At 38.8% G+C, this 14,397-nt stretch overlaps 1 protein-coding gene across 2 annotated transcripts in view; it reads left to right on the forward strand.

Moving 5' to 3' along the window:
• Positions 1–14,397, forward strand: part of APBA2 (amyloid beta precursor protein binding family A member 2) — a 41,977-nt gene that overhangs the window by 20,776 nt on the left and 6,804 nt on the right. For both annotated transcript variants that reach the window (XM_008927943.2, XM_008927944.2), the window contains 5 exons: positions 135–221; positions 6,533–6,718; positions 9,867–10,046; positions 11,103–11,315; positions 12,117–12,236. In XM_008927943.2, coding sequence (XP_008926191.2) covers positions 135–221; positions 6,533–6,718; positions 9,867–10,046; positions 11,103–11,315; positions 12,117–12,236 — 786 coding nt within the window. The remainder of the gene's footprint in view (positions 1–134; positions 222–6,532; positions 6,719–9,866; positions 10,047–11,102; positions 11,316–12,116; positions 12,237–14,397) is intronic.

The raw sequence follows: 14,397 nt of genomic DNA on the forward strand, positions 1-14,397 counted from the left end.
ACCTCTGAATAGCCATCTCTCTAGTGGTTTAAAGTGCAGTTGCCTCACATCACATTATCCTTGGAGCAATGAGTGAATTTGTAATTCTAAAGAGAGAATTAAAAATCCCCTTTAACAAAGCATCTGTCTTTTAGACTTCAGAGGGAGATTCCCAGGCCTTGACTGAAGTGGATCTGTTCATCTCCACACAGAGAATCAAAGTTTTAAATGCAGACACACAGGTAAGTTGTGATTGAAACTCTTCAAGAATAAGGTTGAGTTAGACTCAGTATATGCACTTTCCTAAATTTGGATAAATTCACTGCTGTGAGAATATTCAGAAAGAGCTCCTGTTGTTGTAACACTTGCCAATATAGTAATACTGACACCAGTTTTGCATATTTGATGTATTGGAAGATGTCTGCATGTTGCTGAGAGCTGTAATTCAATTTAGAAAAAGATTCAGAAGTCTTTCAGAATGCATGTACACTGTTCCTCTGAAACAGTTTCAGAACCCAGATTTACAGCCCAACGGGGAAGTCATTTGCTGCTTTGACTAAGCCAGTCATATCTTGCCATTTTTAACATTTAATCTCTTTCTTTTCCCATAAATCACATCTGAGCCACCATCCTCCTGCTTAAGGTAAATTATTAGTTGTTCATATAAAAGCAGCATCTGGAGATCACAGCAGTGATCAGCCTCATCTTCTAGGAATACTTCTGTATTCCACAAGAGGTGATCTTCGTAAGGACTTTTTTAAGGAATTTACAATTAAGTACATATAATTTATACGTGAATCCCAATATTTAGCATACTAATCTCACAAGATGTCTTAGACTTTGATCATACTTACTGAAAGTCTTTAAATTCTCCTTCTTATGAGAGGTATTGAAAAGGGAAATTTTAGTGATGTCTTTTTCTTTAGTTTTCACAAAGAAACTCCATTGTATGCAGTTGAAAAATTTTTAGACCTGAAGTTACACTAAAGAACAAGCCATGTAGAAAGTGCTTAGTTAAGCTAGATACAGCCAAATTAGAAAATTCATCTTGTATTATTTGGAAAACTGGTTTGAGTGACCTTATATTATCCTTTTAATGACACTCTTCTAGAATTAGGAAGTTATTATTTAGGTTTGGGTTTTTTTCTAGTAGTAAAACAGGATTACAGTAAATAAGTTTAACTGTCAGAAAGATACCAAAACAAACAAACCATTTGGAGGCACTTGCACACCCTTCGTGTGAGTGGAGATGAGCAAGAGTCAGCACAGATTAGTCAGAAGTAAATCATGTCAAATCAGTATTTTCTTTTGGAATGGGGAATATATTTGTCCATGGCACAGAAGCAGCACACACCACCTCTTGATTTAAATAAGGCTTTTATGTCATATAATATTTTCTAGATCATATGATCTAGATACAAGAAATAGAAGCAGGCTAAATAATTTCTCTGTGGTTATGTCTTATATATTGCCATTTATATGGCAATATAAAGAGGTGAAGAGCAGAGTGAGACTCACAAGCACACTTCTTGTCAAAAGAAATTCAGTATTTTCATAAACAACTTGGAAGATGGAAAGAGAAAATGGTTATATCAGAGTTCAGAAATATGGCTAACTGAAGAAATGAGCTGAAACTATAAGAGATACTTGAATAAAAAAATAAATGCAGCACTCTACATTTAGGATTTTGGTTTGTTTTCGATTGGTATATAATTTGTTTTTCTGAGGAAACCATGAAGCACTTACTTCTTCCTGAAATGTTGGAGAGCGTTACTAACCTTGAATGTGAGGGTAATGATAGTTTTTCCAGGAAATGGATTATTTTTCTGCTAACATAAGCAGATGTCCTTAACATGCCACTAGAACTCCCAAGAGGAAGAGCCAGATGAGGAGTAGAATATCCCATCTAACATGGGCAGCAATGTTTACAGTCTGCCATCCATAAATCATCTGATATTGAATTTCATCCATGAAAAGCAATACCTCTATTTGTTATGGCTCAGCCTTGTTTTGACCTTGTGGTAAATATGCATCATCCAGAGAGTATGTTAGCATTAGCAGAAAATAAAATGCTAATCAGTTTAAAGATGACTACAGACAATTATTGATAAATTAACAGCTACAGTTTATAGTTGGAATGTGTGGCAGTAAATAGGTAAGTTCTTTTTGTTGAGTAAGGATTAGTCCTAGTGGAAGTCCCTCTTCTTATTCTTTAAATAGTTCAACATTTCAGCTGAACACCAATCCTTTTAAAAATAAAAAAGGAAAGTCCTTTGAGGTAGACCATAAACATTGTCAAAGAAACTGTCATCTTATTCTTCTGAATCCCTGAGATTTCTAGTGATGCAAAATGCAATGCACAGTGATGAATGGTGTCTTGAGCTGTTCAACTAGATGAAAATAGTAACACTGGAAATTATTATAATTCCAAGCTCTCTGGTGTTTTCCCTGGGTTTTTGGTTTTGTTTTTGGTTCTTTGGGGTGGTTTCTTTTGGTTTTTTTTGTTGTTGTTGTTGTTGGGGTTTTTTTGTTTGGTTGGTTTTTTGTTGGTTTTTTACAGTGCATCTTTCAGTGCCGTAACAAACTTATTCCCATGGCTTTTTAGCATTTTTGGCTTGGTCACATTTTTCAGTGCTAGTGAAGTTTCCTGACTGGTGCAATTATCATAGATTATTTCAGCTGATGTGGCAGCTGGCAGAGACAATCTGTACTTTCATGGCTTTATCAATTATATAAAACCTATTTCTGCTGTGTGCCAAACATGTTTTAATCCATCTGTAGTGTTGTATAGCTCACATGAGGTAACAGCCAATTCAAAATCTGAAATTCTCATGTAAAAAATGCCATGCAGCAGGGTACACAATGCTGGTAGCACCAGAGAGGTGCATTGCCAGGCTGGCACAGAGCCAACAGTGGGGATTCTGTTGCCCTCAGGAACACCAGGAAAGGGCACCCTGCCACTTTTTGGTTGCTTATGCATTTAGTTCCTGAATACATTCAGCCCAAGTCGAGCCCCTGTGTAGTGTACATGTGGTAGGAGCAGCCCTAGGTTTGGCTGCCTTCGAATGAGAGCAATTCCTGGCTGTGCCACAGCTCCGTGGACTCGCAGGCCGTGCACAACACCAGCAGAAATGCCACAGCCTGTCCCAGCTTCCTGCTCATTCAGTGAACAGAAGCTGGGAGTGAAGCAACTGGGAAAACTAGCAAAGAAAGATCTAGAGATCACAAATGTGTGTGCGTAGAGCTTCTGGTAGATGACTGGTTCTATAAAATTATCTGACTCGTTAGGCTGCCTAAGTCGCACTCCCACCGGACTACATCACTTGAAAGCTCAGGAGAATGCCTAGGTTTTCTCCTTCAGGCATTCTTTGGGTTTCAAGAGGTGCAACAAACAGGATTCTAAAAGAATTCCTTAGAAAAAAATGGAGATTCTGGGAGAAAGGGGAATCTAGACAGGAGAAGACAGAACAGTAGTTTCGAGAAAGGCTGAGAGAGTCAGAATTTCTAAGGACAAATATAAGGGTAACGAGGATGGAATGGATGGGACTAGGAAAGGGATGAGGGAAAGAACAGAGAAGCAAATGGGCAGAGATGGAGGGATTCATGGGAAAGTAATATGGTAATGGAAAAGTGTGTATAATGGAATATGGAGTGAAAAAGGAAAAAGTCAAGTCACAAGTAACTCAAAAGTAAACACATGTTTACAGTCACTAGATAATATTTGCCTCATTCCTTATTGTAATTGCACTAGACAGGAGAAATGTGAGAGTGTTGGGGGGAATGATTACTTTCACCCCAACAAGGGGAAAAATTTAAAAAAAAAATCTCTTTGACTAACTTCTGTGTGATGATATGGACAGAAAGACTCTCTTGGCAGGGGGACATTAAATGCCTTCATTTTCTGAGTCCACCCACTCTTTGCACACTGCATGTGTGATTACACCCTTACACAACACTTAGTGCACACTACCGAAAGGCAGTTATCTCTGCAGTGCTGCCAAGATCCTGCTGAGGGATGTCGATTTCTCCATACTGACAGAAGTGCTGGAAATCCTCCTGGGCCCCTGCAACCCCTAACCATCTCTTAACCATCTTTTCATACTTTAAGACAAGTGGTTCCAAGAAACAATGGTAATTTGTATTTTTCTCTGTCAAGTTAAATTGTACTGAAATTCTTAAAACAGTTACTTTTGTTGACTCGAGGAACAGTCTTTCTTCTTAGGCTTTAGAAGTTTGTTCAACTAATGGTAAACCAATGCCAAGCTGTTTATATGAAGAATGCTGCTGCTTAGATAAATTATTAAAAAATGCGAATTATCTTATACAACATTTTTAATTCAAATTCAGGCAGAATTTGAGAGATGTTCTTAACTGTCCAGGGTGAGGGACAGGGATGCTCAAAACATATCCTCAGCTTGTTTGACCAGTAAAACTACTATGCTTCTGGTTGTTTCTAGTTTGAGCATTACATAAAAGTCTGGAAGAACTCTCCAAACTGACCAGTAACACCAGCAAGGAGCAATTTTCAGATGGGCTCTTTCTGTTTTTTAAGGAACAGTTCATCTTTACAAGAGCAAAATATGTTAAGAAATGATAGAAAACAAAGCTAATGCCGTGGTTTGGAGGCACTTTCTTGGTCTTTGTTGCAGTAGAAAGCTTTATCCTAATTGAACTAAGTACTTAGCATAAGGATTTAGGGTGAAGAGGGACAGCACAGTCACGTAATGAAGAAAACATACAGTTCTGGAGTGTCTCCTCAGGAAAAAATATAAATCAACACTGCCTTCAAATGCCACTTTATGGCTTCTAGGGATCCTTATAACTAAGTCCTGATACCTTATAGCCTTTTCTAATATTTTATCTAAATTGTCAAAATATCTGCCACACAAGCATTACTAACATAAACTATATTACCTTTTTCTCTAGAAATTTTTCTTCTTCCATAATCATACACAAACTTCAGTAACAGTGCTTTTCTTCAAGGCACTGAATGGAAACACAGTCAATCAGATTTCTTGATTGCATGAGCATTTCTGAAATTCTCATTTTAAGCCTAAAAGTTTCTTATATTATGAAACATCTTGTATAACAGCACACCTTTCGGGAAACAGAGAAGTTGTACCTTTTTATTTATTTTTATTTAAAAAAACTAAAGGAGAAATCAGGTTGTTTATACAGTATCTCAGATAAAACCTCTATGAAGGTACAAATGTCTAAAACATTGACGCAGACAAGTATATCATTCTGTCTTTGCAGTCTCAAATACATCCTTTGAAATGATCGCTGTAGCAGTGTCACATACATTGTTTTATTAAAATAACATTATTTTACATATAGAAACCTTTTAATGAAAATGAGACTGCTAGCTGTTGAGCCACATTAATTTATTCATACTTAATTCTGAGTTCAGAAATAATAAAACTTACTACAAGTTTATACTTAGTAGAGCACAGAAACTGTTCTAAAATGTCCTTGAAGGTTCTTCCTTCTGGGACCCCATTGCTCTTTTATATAAGAAACCATTGATAGAAGCATGAACTGGAGATAAAAACAAAAGATGAAATAGTAATAGCTGGAACAAAATAGTGACGTCTTTCTCTGACTACAGATACTCACTCAAGTTTTCATTGTCCAAGGCAACTCAGTCGAAGCCACTGAATAATGGTATATTCCCAGGAGAAAAACATTTGAAAGTAGGAGGTTGGGATTTCCCTGCTAATGGCAGAAATTAAGAGTTTAAAAGGCTAAAGTAATTAAAAAGATGCACAGCTCAGGGATTTGAGACAGAAGTTTTTTAAATTTAGTTCTCTTTAGGTGTACTTACATGAGCAATGTTCATTAGGATAAAGCTTAGAGAGGTTTTCACTTAAAATCATTCTCACAGGCAATGGCTTCTGAGTTGAGTTCTTCCAGCACAACCAAATGGGCAGCATAATGAGAGTGACTGGAAGAGGATTTTGACTGTAAGCCAAGACACTATAGCAGTTCCTCCAAGCTGGTCTGAGATATGTAGGTAGCCAAAAAAAGTGTTAGGAGTTCTGCCTACAGAGAAGGTGAAATACTGCCTTCATAACTCTTTACAAAGGAAGTATTGCTTTGCTTTATATGAGAAAATGTTACCTTAGAGATAAGAGAAGATGTTATAATGTCCTGGGTGTTTAAATCATATCCTATAATAGCAATAATATCTATGATTTTTGTAAAACTTGTTCTGTCATTGTGACATGCATCTGTTTCATTCAGCAAAACCAATAAAAGAGGGAAACAGAATTTTTCAACAGCATGAAAATATTTAGTAGTATAGTTCTTCATTATTGCTTTACAGTAACAACCACACTGTATTTCCTGGGGCAACACTTCCATTGAAGCCGTGAACAGCCACTGTGCCTTCCATGGGGAGTTCGGGCCCATCCAGCTGCGTAGGGAATATCAGGTCTGGGCCCAAAGAAAGTGCTTCTGGAGCTTTTGTCATTCTCAGGCAACAGGCCATCAAGGAGAGGGAAGATGCAGTATTTGTAGCACAGGAGAAAACCTCCTTTCTTTCTCCTGGCAGGAGACGATGATGGACCACGCGCTGCGCACCATCTCCTACATCGCCGACATCGGCAACATCGTGGTGCTCATGGCGCGGCGCCGCATGCCAAGGTCGGCTTCCCAGGACTGCATTGAAACAACTCCCGGGGCCCAGGAAGGAAAGAAGCAGTACAAGATGATTTGCCATGTCTTTGAATCAGAGGATGTAAGTAAATGGAATTAAATTTATTTAAATAACATATGTCATGTAGAGAATCTCTGAAGTCAGAATTAATTTATGGGATGTCATATTGTTCATCCATCCTGGATTAGATGACCCTGCCCTTAGTCCAGCAGGTTGGCGCATAAAGACACACATATGCCTCCAGAATCTTGGCATGAGGTGGAACCATTTTGGACCTCTTTCAAACCGAAGCCAAATTTCTGAGAACATTAACTTGGCAGGCCTGGAACAAGGCTGTCCTTTACTCTGTCCTTATTCCCTATTTACCTCGAGTTGATATCATACTCTTAAACATGACACTTGATCCTTTGATGTTTAAGAACACATTCAGCTGTTTATTTTTCAGTTCTCTTTTTCCACCCCTAGCAAAGATTATGAATTAGAATTTTTACACAGAATCATAGAATGGCTTGGGTTGGAAGGGACCTTAAAGATCGTCTAGTTCCAATCTCCCTGCCACAGGCAGGGACTCTTTCCACTACATCAGGTTGCTCAGAATTCCATCCAACCTGACATTGAACACTTCCAGGGATGGGGCAGCCACAGCTTCTCTGGGCAACCTGTACCAGGGCCTCACCACCCTCACAGTAAAGAATTTCTTCCTAATATATAATGTAAACCTACTCTGTTTGCCTTGTCACTACATGCCTTGTCAAAAGTCTCTCTCCATCTTTCCTGTAAGCTCCCTTCAGGTACTGGAAGGTAGAGCTGAGATAGTTTTGTTCTCAGTATTTATAGAAATATTTCTTCATGGGCATTACTCTCACTACCCTTAGTATTTCTATACAATAGCAAACATAATTTCAGTCATTTTATGCCATAAGATACTCTGAAGTCCAATGCTGTCTTAGCCCTAACCCGCTTTTTTGTTAAAAGTCTGTTCAAAGAAAGAAGTGACCACTTCAGAATTTACGTTCTAATTTTCATTTGCATCAGAAATACTAAAAGGTGAAAGAACCTGGAGCCATTCTCAAAACAGGATTGCAGAGGTAGTGGTTGCAAAAGAGTTCTGTCCATCTCTGCTGTACATCCTGTTTCACCACTGTGAAAAGCCCTGACGTGCCATCCCATTCCTCTTGTGGCAAAGGAAGATGACCCTGCTTTACTGCTGTTATATATGCAGGTTTGGTTTTGTAGCAAAGTTGATACTTGTGTCTGAAGTGGGAGACCAGGGGACTTCAACCTGAAATGTTTTTGGAAAAATATACTAAGCTTAGTAAAATGGAAAGAGCAAAATTTATTGTCTGTTTCTAACTTGACACTAAGAGGCAATACTAAACATTTCTCATCGTTATTATATGGGAACAGATTTAAATATCATTTCTGTCATACCATTTAAAAATAATTGAGTTCTGTGGTTCAGATAGTCATAACTCACAGTTGCATATTTTTGAGCTAAGGAATGATTTTCATTATTTTAAAGTAATTAAGCCTGTGAAGGAGAAGTGGAATTGTCTAAAGGTTAGAGTGCTAGACTGGAGTTGTTCTGAGACCTGGTTATCTCAGCTCTGTCAATGCTCTGCTGGGGTGGCCTATTCAAGCAACTTAATTACCTTATCTCTAAGTTGTGCATAATGCTGAAGACTTTCATAAACAGCCACAAGACCTTGGAGATACAGATGAAATTAAGATGTGAGAACTAGCTGTTAGTAGCAGTAACAGAATAAAGTATGACATCTGGAGATGTTGGTTTTGAGAATGTAGAATGGAGGCAAATGGAAAGGACTAAGTACAGAGAAAGCAATGGCACTGGAGATTGAAAGAAGTCAATAAGGACTGGTGATAAACTTTACTAATGGAATGACATGAAAATGTTCTGGATTATTTCTATGCCACCATATTACCACCAAACTCTTGGTATAGTGATAAAATTTTAAAACATGTTTTAAAAGATGAAAAAACAATTTGTGACTGGCTAGGCTATTTATGTCCTTGATTTTCTAAAATAATTTTCCAGTCAGACAGACTGGTGCTTTTGTGCACTGCAGCACAAATGAAATAATAAAACCGCCTTTTAGCATCAAAGAAAACCCCCGAGCAGTAGATCGTAAGAAGATACAGATTTATAATGTTGTCCAGAAAACCCTATGCATTTAGCATGTACCTTCTGTCTAAGAAGGTGTGTTGCATTTCTAGAATAAGGGTTTGATTAGTAATGTTTTTATGGAGTTCCATTGTGAGATGCAATTAACTTCTTCTCCTGTCACTAGGAGTTACTCATATCCTGGATGAGAGAATTCAGTACCCAAAACCCACAAATATACAAAACTCAATGTGGCATTCTCTTGTGAGCTGCAGTAAAAAATAATTCAGGTGTGGAAAAACTGGACTACAGATTCCTTTTCCTGATCTCTACCTCTGTTGCTCTGTGTTCCCTTGCCATCTAGTGGAATATGCAGATAAGTGCTCCAAAATTTAAGAAAGATGGGGTATTTTGGAAAGGTGTTCTCAACATTAGCAAGCAATAATCATGGCTCTGGCTGCACTCTTGAAATCATCCCTGACATTGCCAGTTGAGGTGTTAATGGGAATGGCTGTTCTAGATGTGCAGTGGGGAAGTAGAGGTGGAACTGGTTTGCTGGGAATAGGAGACAGGGGCAGTGATAGGAGAGCAGATGGTTCTATTCAAGCAGTGTTTTCAGTCCTATAAAACCAAGGTGCAAAAACAGCAGGCGACACGACAACCAAAATCATCAGTGCACAGGTCTGTGAAGGTATGTGAGAGCAGAGCATCCCTTCTCTCATCACTCCTGCAAACAGACTGTGTTCAGAAGCAGGGTTTGTGACAGTCCTTTCCGTGAGCTCTGTTCCATGTTGGTACTAAGCCAGCGCTCTCCAGTGTTTATTGGAAGGAGTACATGGACAGCATATGGCTGCTTGCTACTGAAACATACTCATGAAGGAGATCAGCAGGGGTTTTAAATGGAGTTTGCAATTTGATTTTGGATGTAATGGATGCTTTACATACAACAGACCTTAAAGTGACTTTATATCCACGCTAATGCAGAAACTTTGCAGAATCCTTTATTTTGAGTGCTTTAAATTCCAGTCTCTCTCCTGGTTTCTCGTGTTTTTGTGGTAAACTGTTTCTCTACCCTTTCTCTGAGCTGTGCCTTGTTCTCCATTGCAGGCACAGCTGATTGCTCAGTCCATTGGGCAGGCTTTCAGTGTGGCTTACCAAGAGTTTTTAAGAGCCAATGGAATTAACCCAGAGGATCTCAGTCAGAAAGAATACAGTGACATCATCAATACCCAGGAGATGTACAATGATGATCTCATACACTTCTCCAATTCAGAAAACTGCAAAGAGGTAAACTAGTTTTGGAATTTCATTTCAAATTGATCCATTTTTTTTCCAGAGGAATGTCGTTCTCAGAAATACCATTTGGCATTATAAGGACGACGTTAGAATTTCAAGATGTGTGGCTTCTTGATGCTACTAAAATCAGCTTTATAAGTTATTAGAATTTCGTGTTTTCATTTTCAGGGCCTTTCTTTTTCCATTGATCAGAACAGTAATAAAGTGCATTTACATGTGATGTAGATAAGGTCTGTACTATTCACAGTACACAGTGTAAGGTTATTTTAAGTTTTACCAAAGTATTGGTATGGAAAGAGAGACAACAGCGTTGTGGGATGCTGGTTGGTTCAAAGCCTTAATCAAGTCTCAACGAAAGACAGCTGGTCATCATGATTCCTGTAAGTAGGGGTGTTCCCCTCCTTTCACATTTGAAAGAAAATAATTCCCAGTATTTTGTTAAAGAGTGTGTTCTCTATGGAAACTCTTACTCCACTTCTATAAATGTTAGATATGCTGTGGTTATGGAACAGTTGACATCACCATACTTCAGGTGAAGTCCTCCTTTCCATTCCATCAGGGATCTAACATTAACATGCTAGGCACAAGTATATTCAGTAACGTTAATAATAATAATAATGTTAATAATAATCATCAAGAGATCCTTGCCTGAGGAAGAAGGACAGACAAACCCTGAGATGGAGAGACAACCTGAGCACAAATGGCAAGAGTGGAGCTGAACACAAGCCCTCTGGCTGCCAGGTTCCAAGGATAGAAACTTCTTCAGCATTCATTCACTTGGTATCCAGTCCCACCATTTCCTATAGAGTTAACCAATATGTGTTTTACTTACCATAAGGAAGGACCTATAGGACCTGCAACAAATTAGTATAACCCTGAAAAGAAATAGGTATGTGTTACACAGTTTTAACAGTGTTTTTGAAGTCCTGCTACAAAGAATAGTGTCCATTTTGTGATTTGTAGATGTTATTCAGGAACAACTGAGATAGTCATGCTCAAATTTAGACAAATCAAAGCAAAAAAATTTTTTTTTCTTTTTACTTGCAGCTCCAGATAGAAAAACAGAAGGGAGAAATTCTTGGGGTAGTGATTGTGGAATCTGGATGGGGATCCATTCTACCCACCGTTATCCTGGCTAACATGATGAACGGAGGCCCTGCAGCCCGTTCAGGAAAACTAAGCATTGGAGACCAGATTATGTCCATTAATGGTACCAGTTTAGTTGGCCTACCTCTTGCAACATGCCAAGGGATCATAAAGGTACCCCCAAACTTACAATTTTATGCTGTAGATTGTAAGCCATCAGAAATGTAATCATCTGACAAGTGATCCTGTAGATTTCCAGCAGATACAGTCTTTCATATCACTGCAAAAAACCCCAGTAAATCTGTCATTAAAAAAACCCCCAGAATTAAAAACAGAGATTCAGGGGTGATAATGTACAGAAATTTAGGGCTGAAGAGTATGACTGCAGCTTTCTTCCTGGGCTATAACAAATGAGGCCAGGTCTGCCTAAATTAAGTTACTTAGCTGTCTTCAAAGCTTCAGGCTTCCCCACAGCCTCCAGAATAAAATCTGAGGATTAAAATCTCCCATGCTTTTTTGGGCTCTGTGCAGATAAAATGGATGGAGGCTGGTAGACTGCAGGACTGATCAAGTGAGTATATGAAGGTTGCCCAAACACAATGGAGTCTCAGAATGCATTATCTTTAGTCATGGAGACTAAATCTGATGTCTGTGCAGATTTACCAAGAGCAGCAACAGGAGATTAATTAGCCAGATGTAGTAGTAGTCAGGCAAGCAGTAGTCAGGTTTTTTTGTTGATAACTGTCTTCAAATTTTTGTAGTAATTAAAGGCAAAATTTTGATTTTTTGGGGGCCAAATATCTTGGGAAATAAATGAAATAAGAGAAATCTATCTCTTAAGTTAACAACAAATTTCTACTAACTCTAGCTGTTCTTTCTCAGATTAGCTGCTTTACACTCTTGCAATTAGGAAATCACAGATGAGAGAAAATTAAGATCTATTTCAGAAATATTAACTTTTGGAATGTCTTACAGGGACTCAAGAATCAAACACAAGTCAAACTGAATATTGTCAGCTGCCCTCCTGTTACTACTGTCCTCATAAAACGGCCAGACTTAAAATACCAGCTGGGCTTCAGTGTACAGAATGGAATTGTAAGTTTCTGTGTTCAATCACTGGTTTGTTTTTTTCCCTTTCTTTTTCTTCTTTCAAGAAGCACACTGAAGTACTGAAAAAAAATTTTGCACAACCTCACCTCTTGTACTGTGATCCCTTTATTAAAACCTTATAATCACATCTCTGAGTAAGGACAACACAGGGAGAACATTCTTGAGGGATTTTCCTGTATAATACAGCCACAAGATTTATAGTCCAGATTGTTTGGTGCAACATCTGGATCAGCTAATTCATGTCTAACTGTCATGAGTGTGCCAGAGTTGCAAGGAAAAGTTAGGTTGGAACAGGTTTTTACAATTAAGACATTCTAATCTTAGCTCTGATCCTGTTTCTTTTTTTAAAAAATTTCAGCACACACTCACTAAGATTTCTAATTTTTCTTCTGCTGTACCTAATTTATTTGGAGCACAGGGTAGTAGGCAAGGGAATGTAATTGTGACCTCCTCTTGTTAAAACTAAACACCTCTCACTACAAGTAATTGTATAGGTTGTGGCCCAGGTATCCCTTCTCTGCATGCTGAGCTTCCCTGTAATGATAGCAGCAAACAGAACAAATGTGGCAGGTAACACTTACCCTGTGCAGCTCAGGGTCCTCGTAGTTCTTCCTTCCCAAGCCCTTCCCCAATATCTTTCTAAAGCAAACTCCCCACACAACTAGCTCAGGCAGTCCATGGCCTTTCTGGGGGCTGATATTAGCCTTAGAGATTGTCTGTAGTGCAGGACCATCACCATTTTATCTTCCTCCAGTCTAGGAAAAAAAATAGTCAGGCTACTCACACAGAAAAGCACATCCCAAAGTACTGTGGGCTCTGCTCCCCTGCTCTGGGAAACTCCTCAGTTGAAGCTGCCAGATTTCTGTTTGCCACCCTTGGAAGAGTAGCAGGTAACTCTACAGGACATGGTTTATGGGTCTTACTGCACTTCAGCTGTGGATGGCTCAGGAGGGGGTTTTCAGCTATTACTGTACCTAAGATCCCACATTACCTTGTGGTCAGCAAAGACTGGTATAAAGAACACCACCACAAGCCTTGGTCCAGCTGGAAGCACTCCAAAGTGATACCTACCCCAGGTTAACATCCTTTAGAAATGGAGGTTTAGAGTATTTGTCTTGTTTGGTATAAATGCTCTTGATGCTTGAGTGGAGAAAAATCAGGTGTGTGGTGTATTTCTGTCCCCTCTGCCTGTGCTTAATCCCCTTTCCCCTCTGTGTATATTACATGGGTATGATTATTGCTGGTAGCTCACTTTGTGTTAGCAAAGCCCAAGTCTTGGCATAAGAAGGATGAAAGGAATGGGATCTGGTTTTACGTGATCTCACAGAGGGTGCCACATAACACTGCATGAGGCACTAATTGCTAGCCTTTGTAAATCTTGTGTGTTCAGCTGGTGCTATGGTACAAAGACAATATATTCCAGGATCTGTAATTCTCAGTGTGCATTTTTCAAGTCTCTAGAAGCCCGTTCTCAGCATTGGTGGGGGTTGGGTCAGGGCTGTGGGAAAGAATCAGGCCAGGGTGGATTAGAAGCATCCACATCCTCCCATGGAATAGAGACATGGAGTCCGTGACACAACCTATTCATCTTGTCCCAGCTAATCATCTCTTACATAATTGGAGTCTCAGTTCAGTAAATTCTGCAGACTTTGGTTGCTTTCTGTCCTAGTGTGCTCCCTCCATCTATTGGCTGTTTGTCTTAGTCACCACCCTAGAGGATCATCATTAATTCCAGTTAAATGAGTGACACTTAGATGACACCCAATATAAAGTTCACTAAATTCTGCATTAAAATAATTTTCAGATTAAAAAAACAAAGCCTTGTAATGCATTTCCTTTATGAAAAGTCTATGTTTGAATATAAAAATCAATGAACAAAAAGTGGAGATTAACATCTTCTATTAGGCTGCTATATAGACAAGCATCTGAGCCTGTAAAATCCTTCCTCTGATAAACTCCCTCTACTTAACATGTGAAAATATGGCTCTGCAAAGTATCTCTCTTGCAGTTTGGCACCGAACTTTTTAAGAGTAGTTTTGTAATTGCCAGCAATTGTTACAAATTATGATAGGATTCAGAAATGATAATATCGTTATTCTTCATTGGCTCAGCATTAGCACAGCAAAGAAATAAATGGCTTGCCAGA

The sequence above is a fragment of the Manacus vitellinus genome, unplaced genomic scaffold (genome assembly GCF_001715985.3).
Source record: "Manacus vitellinus isolate BGI_N305 unplaced genomic scaffold, ASM171598v3 scaffold_53_pilon, whole genome shotgun sequence".
NCBI lineage: Eukaryota > Metazoa > Chordata > Aves > Passeriformes > Pipridae > Manacus > Manacus vitellinus.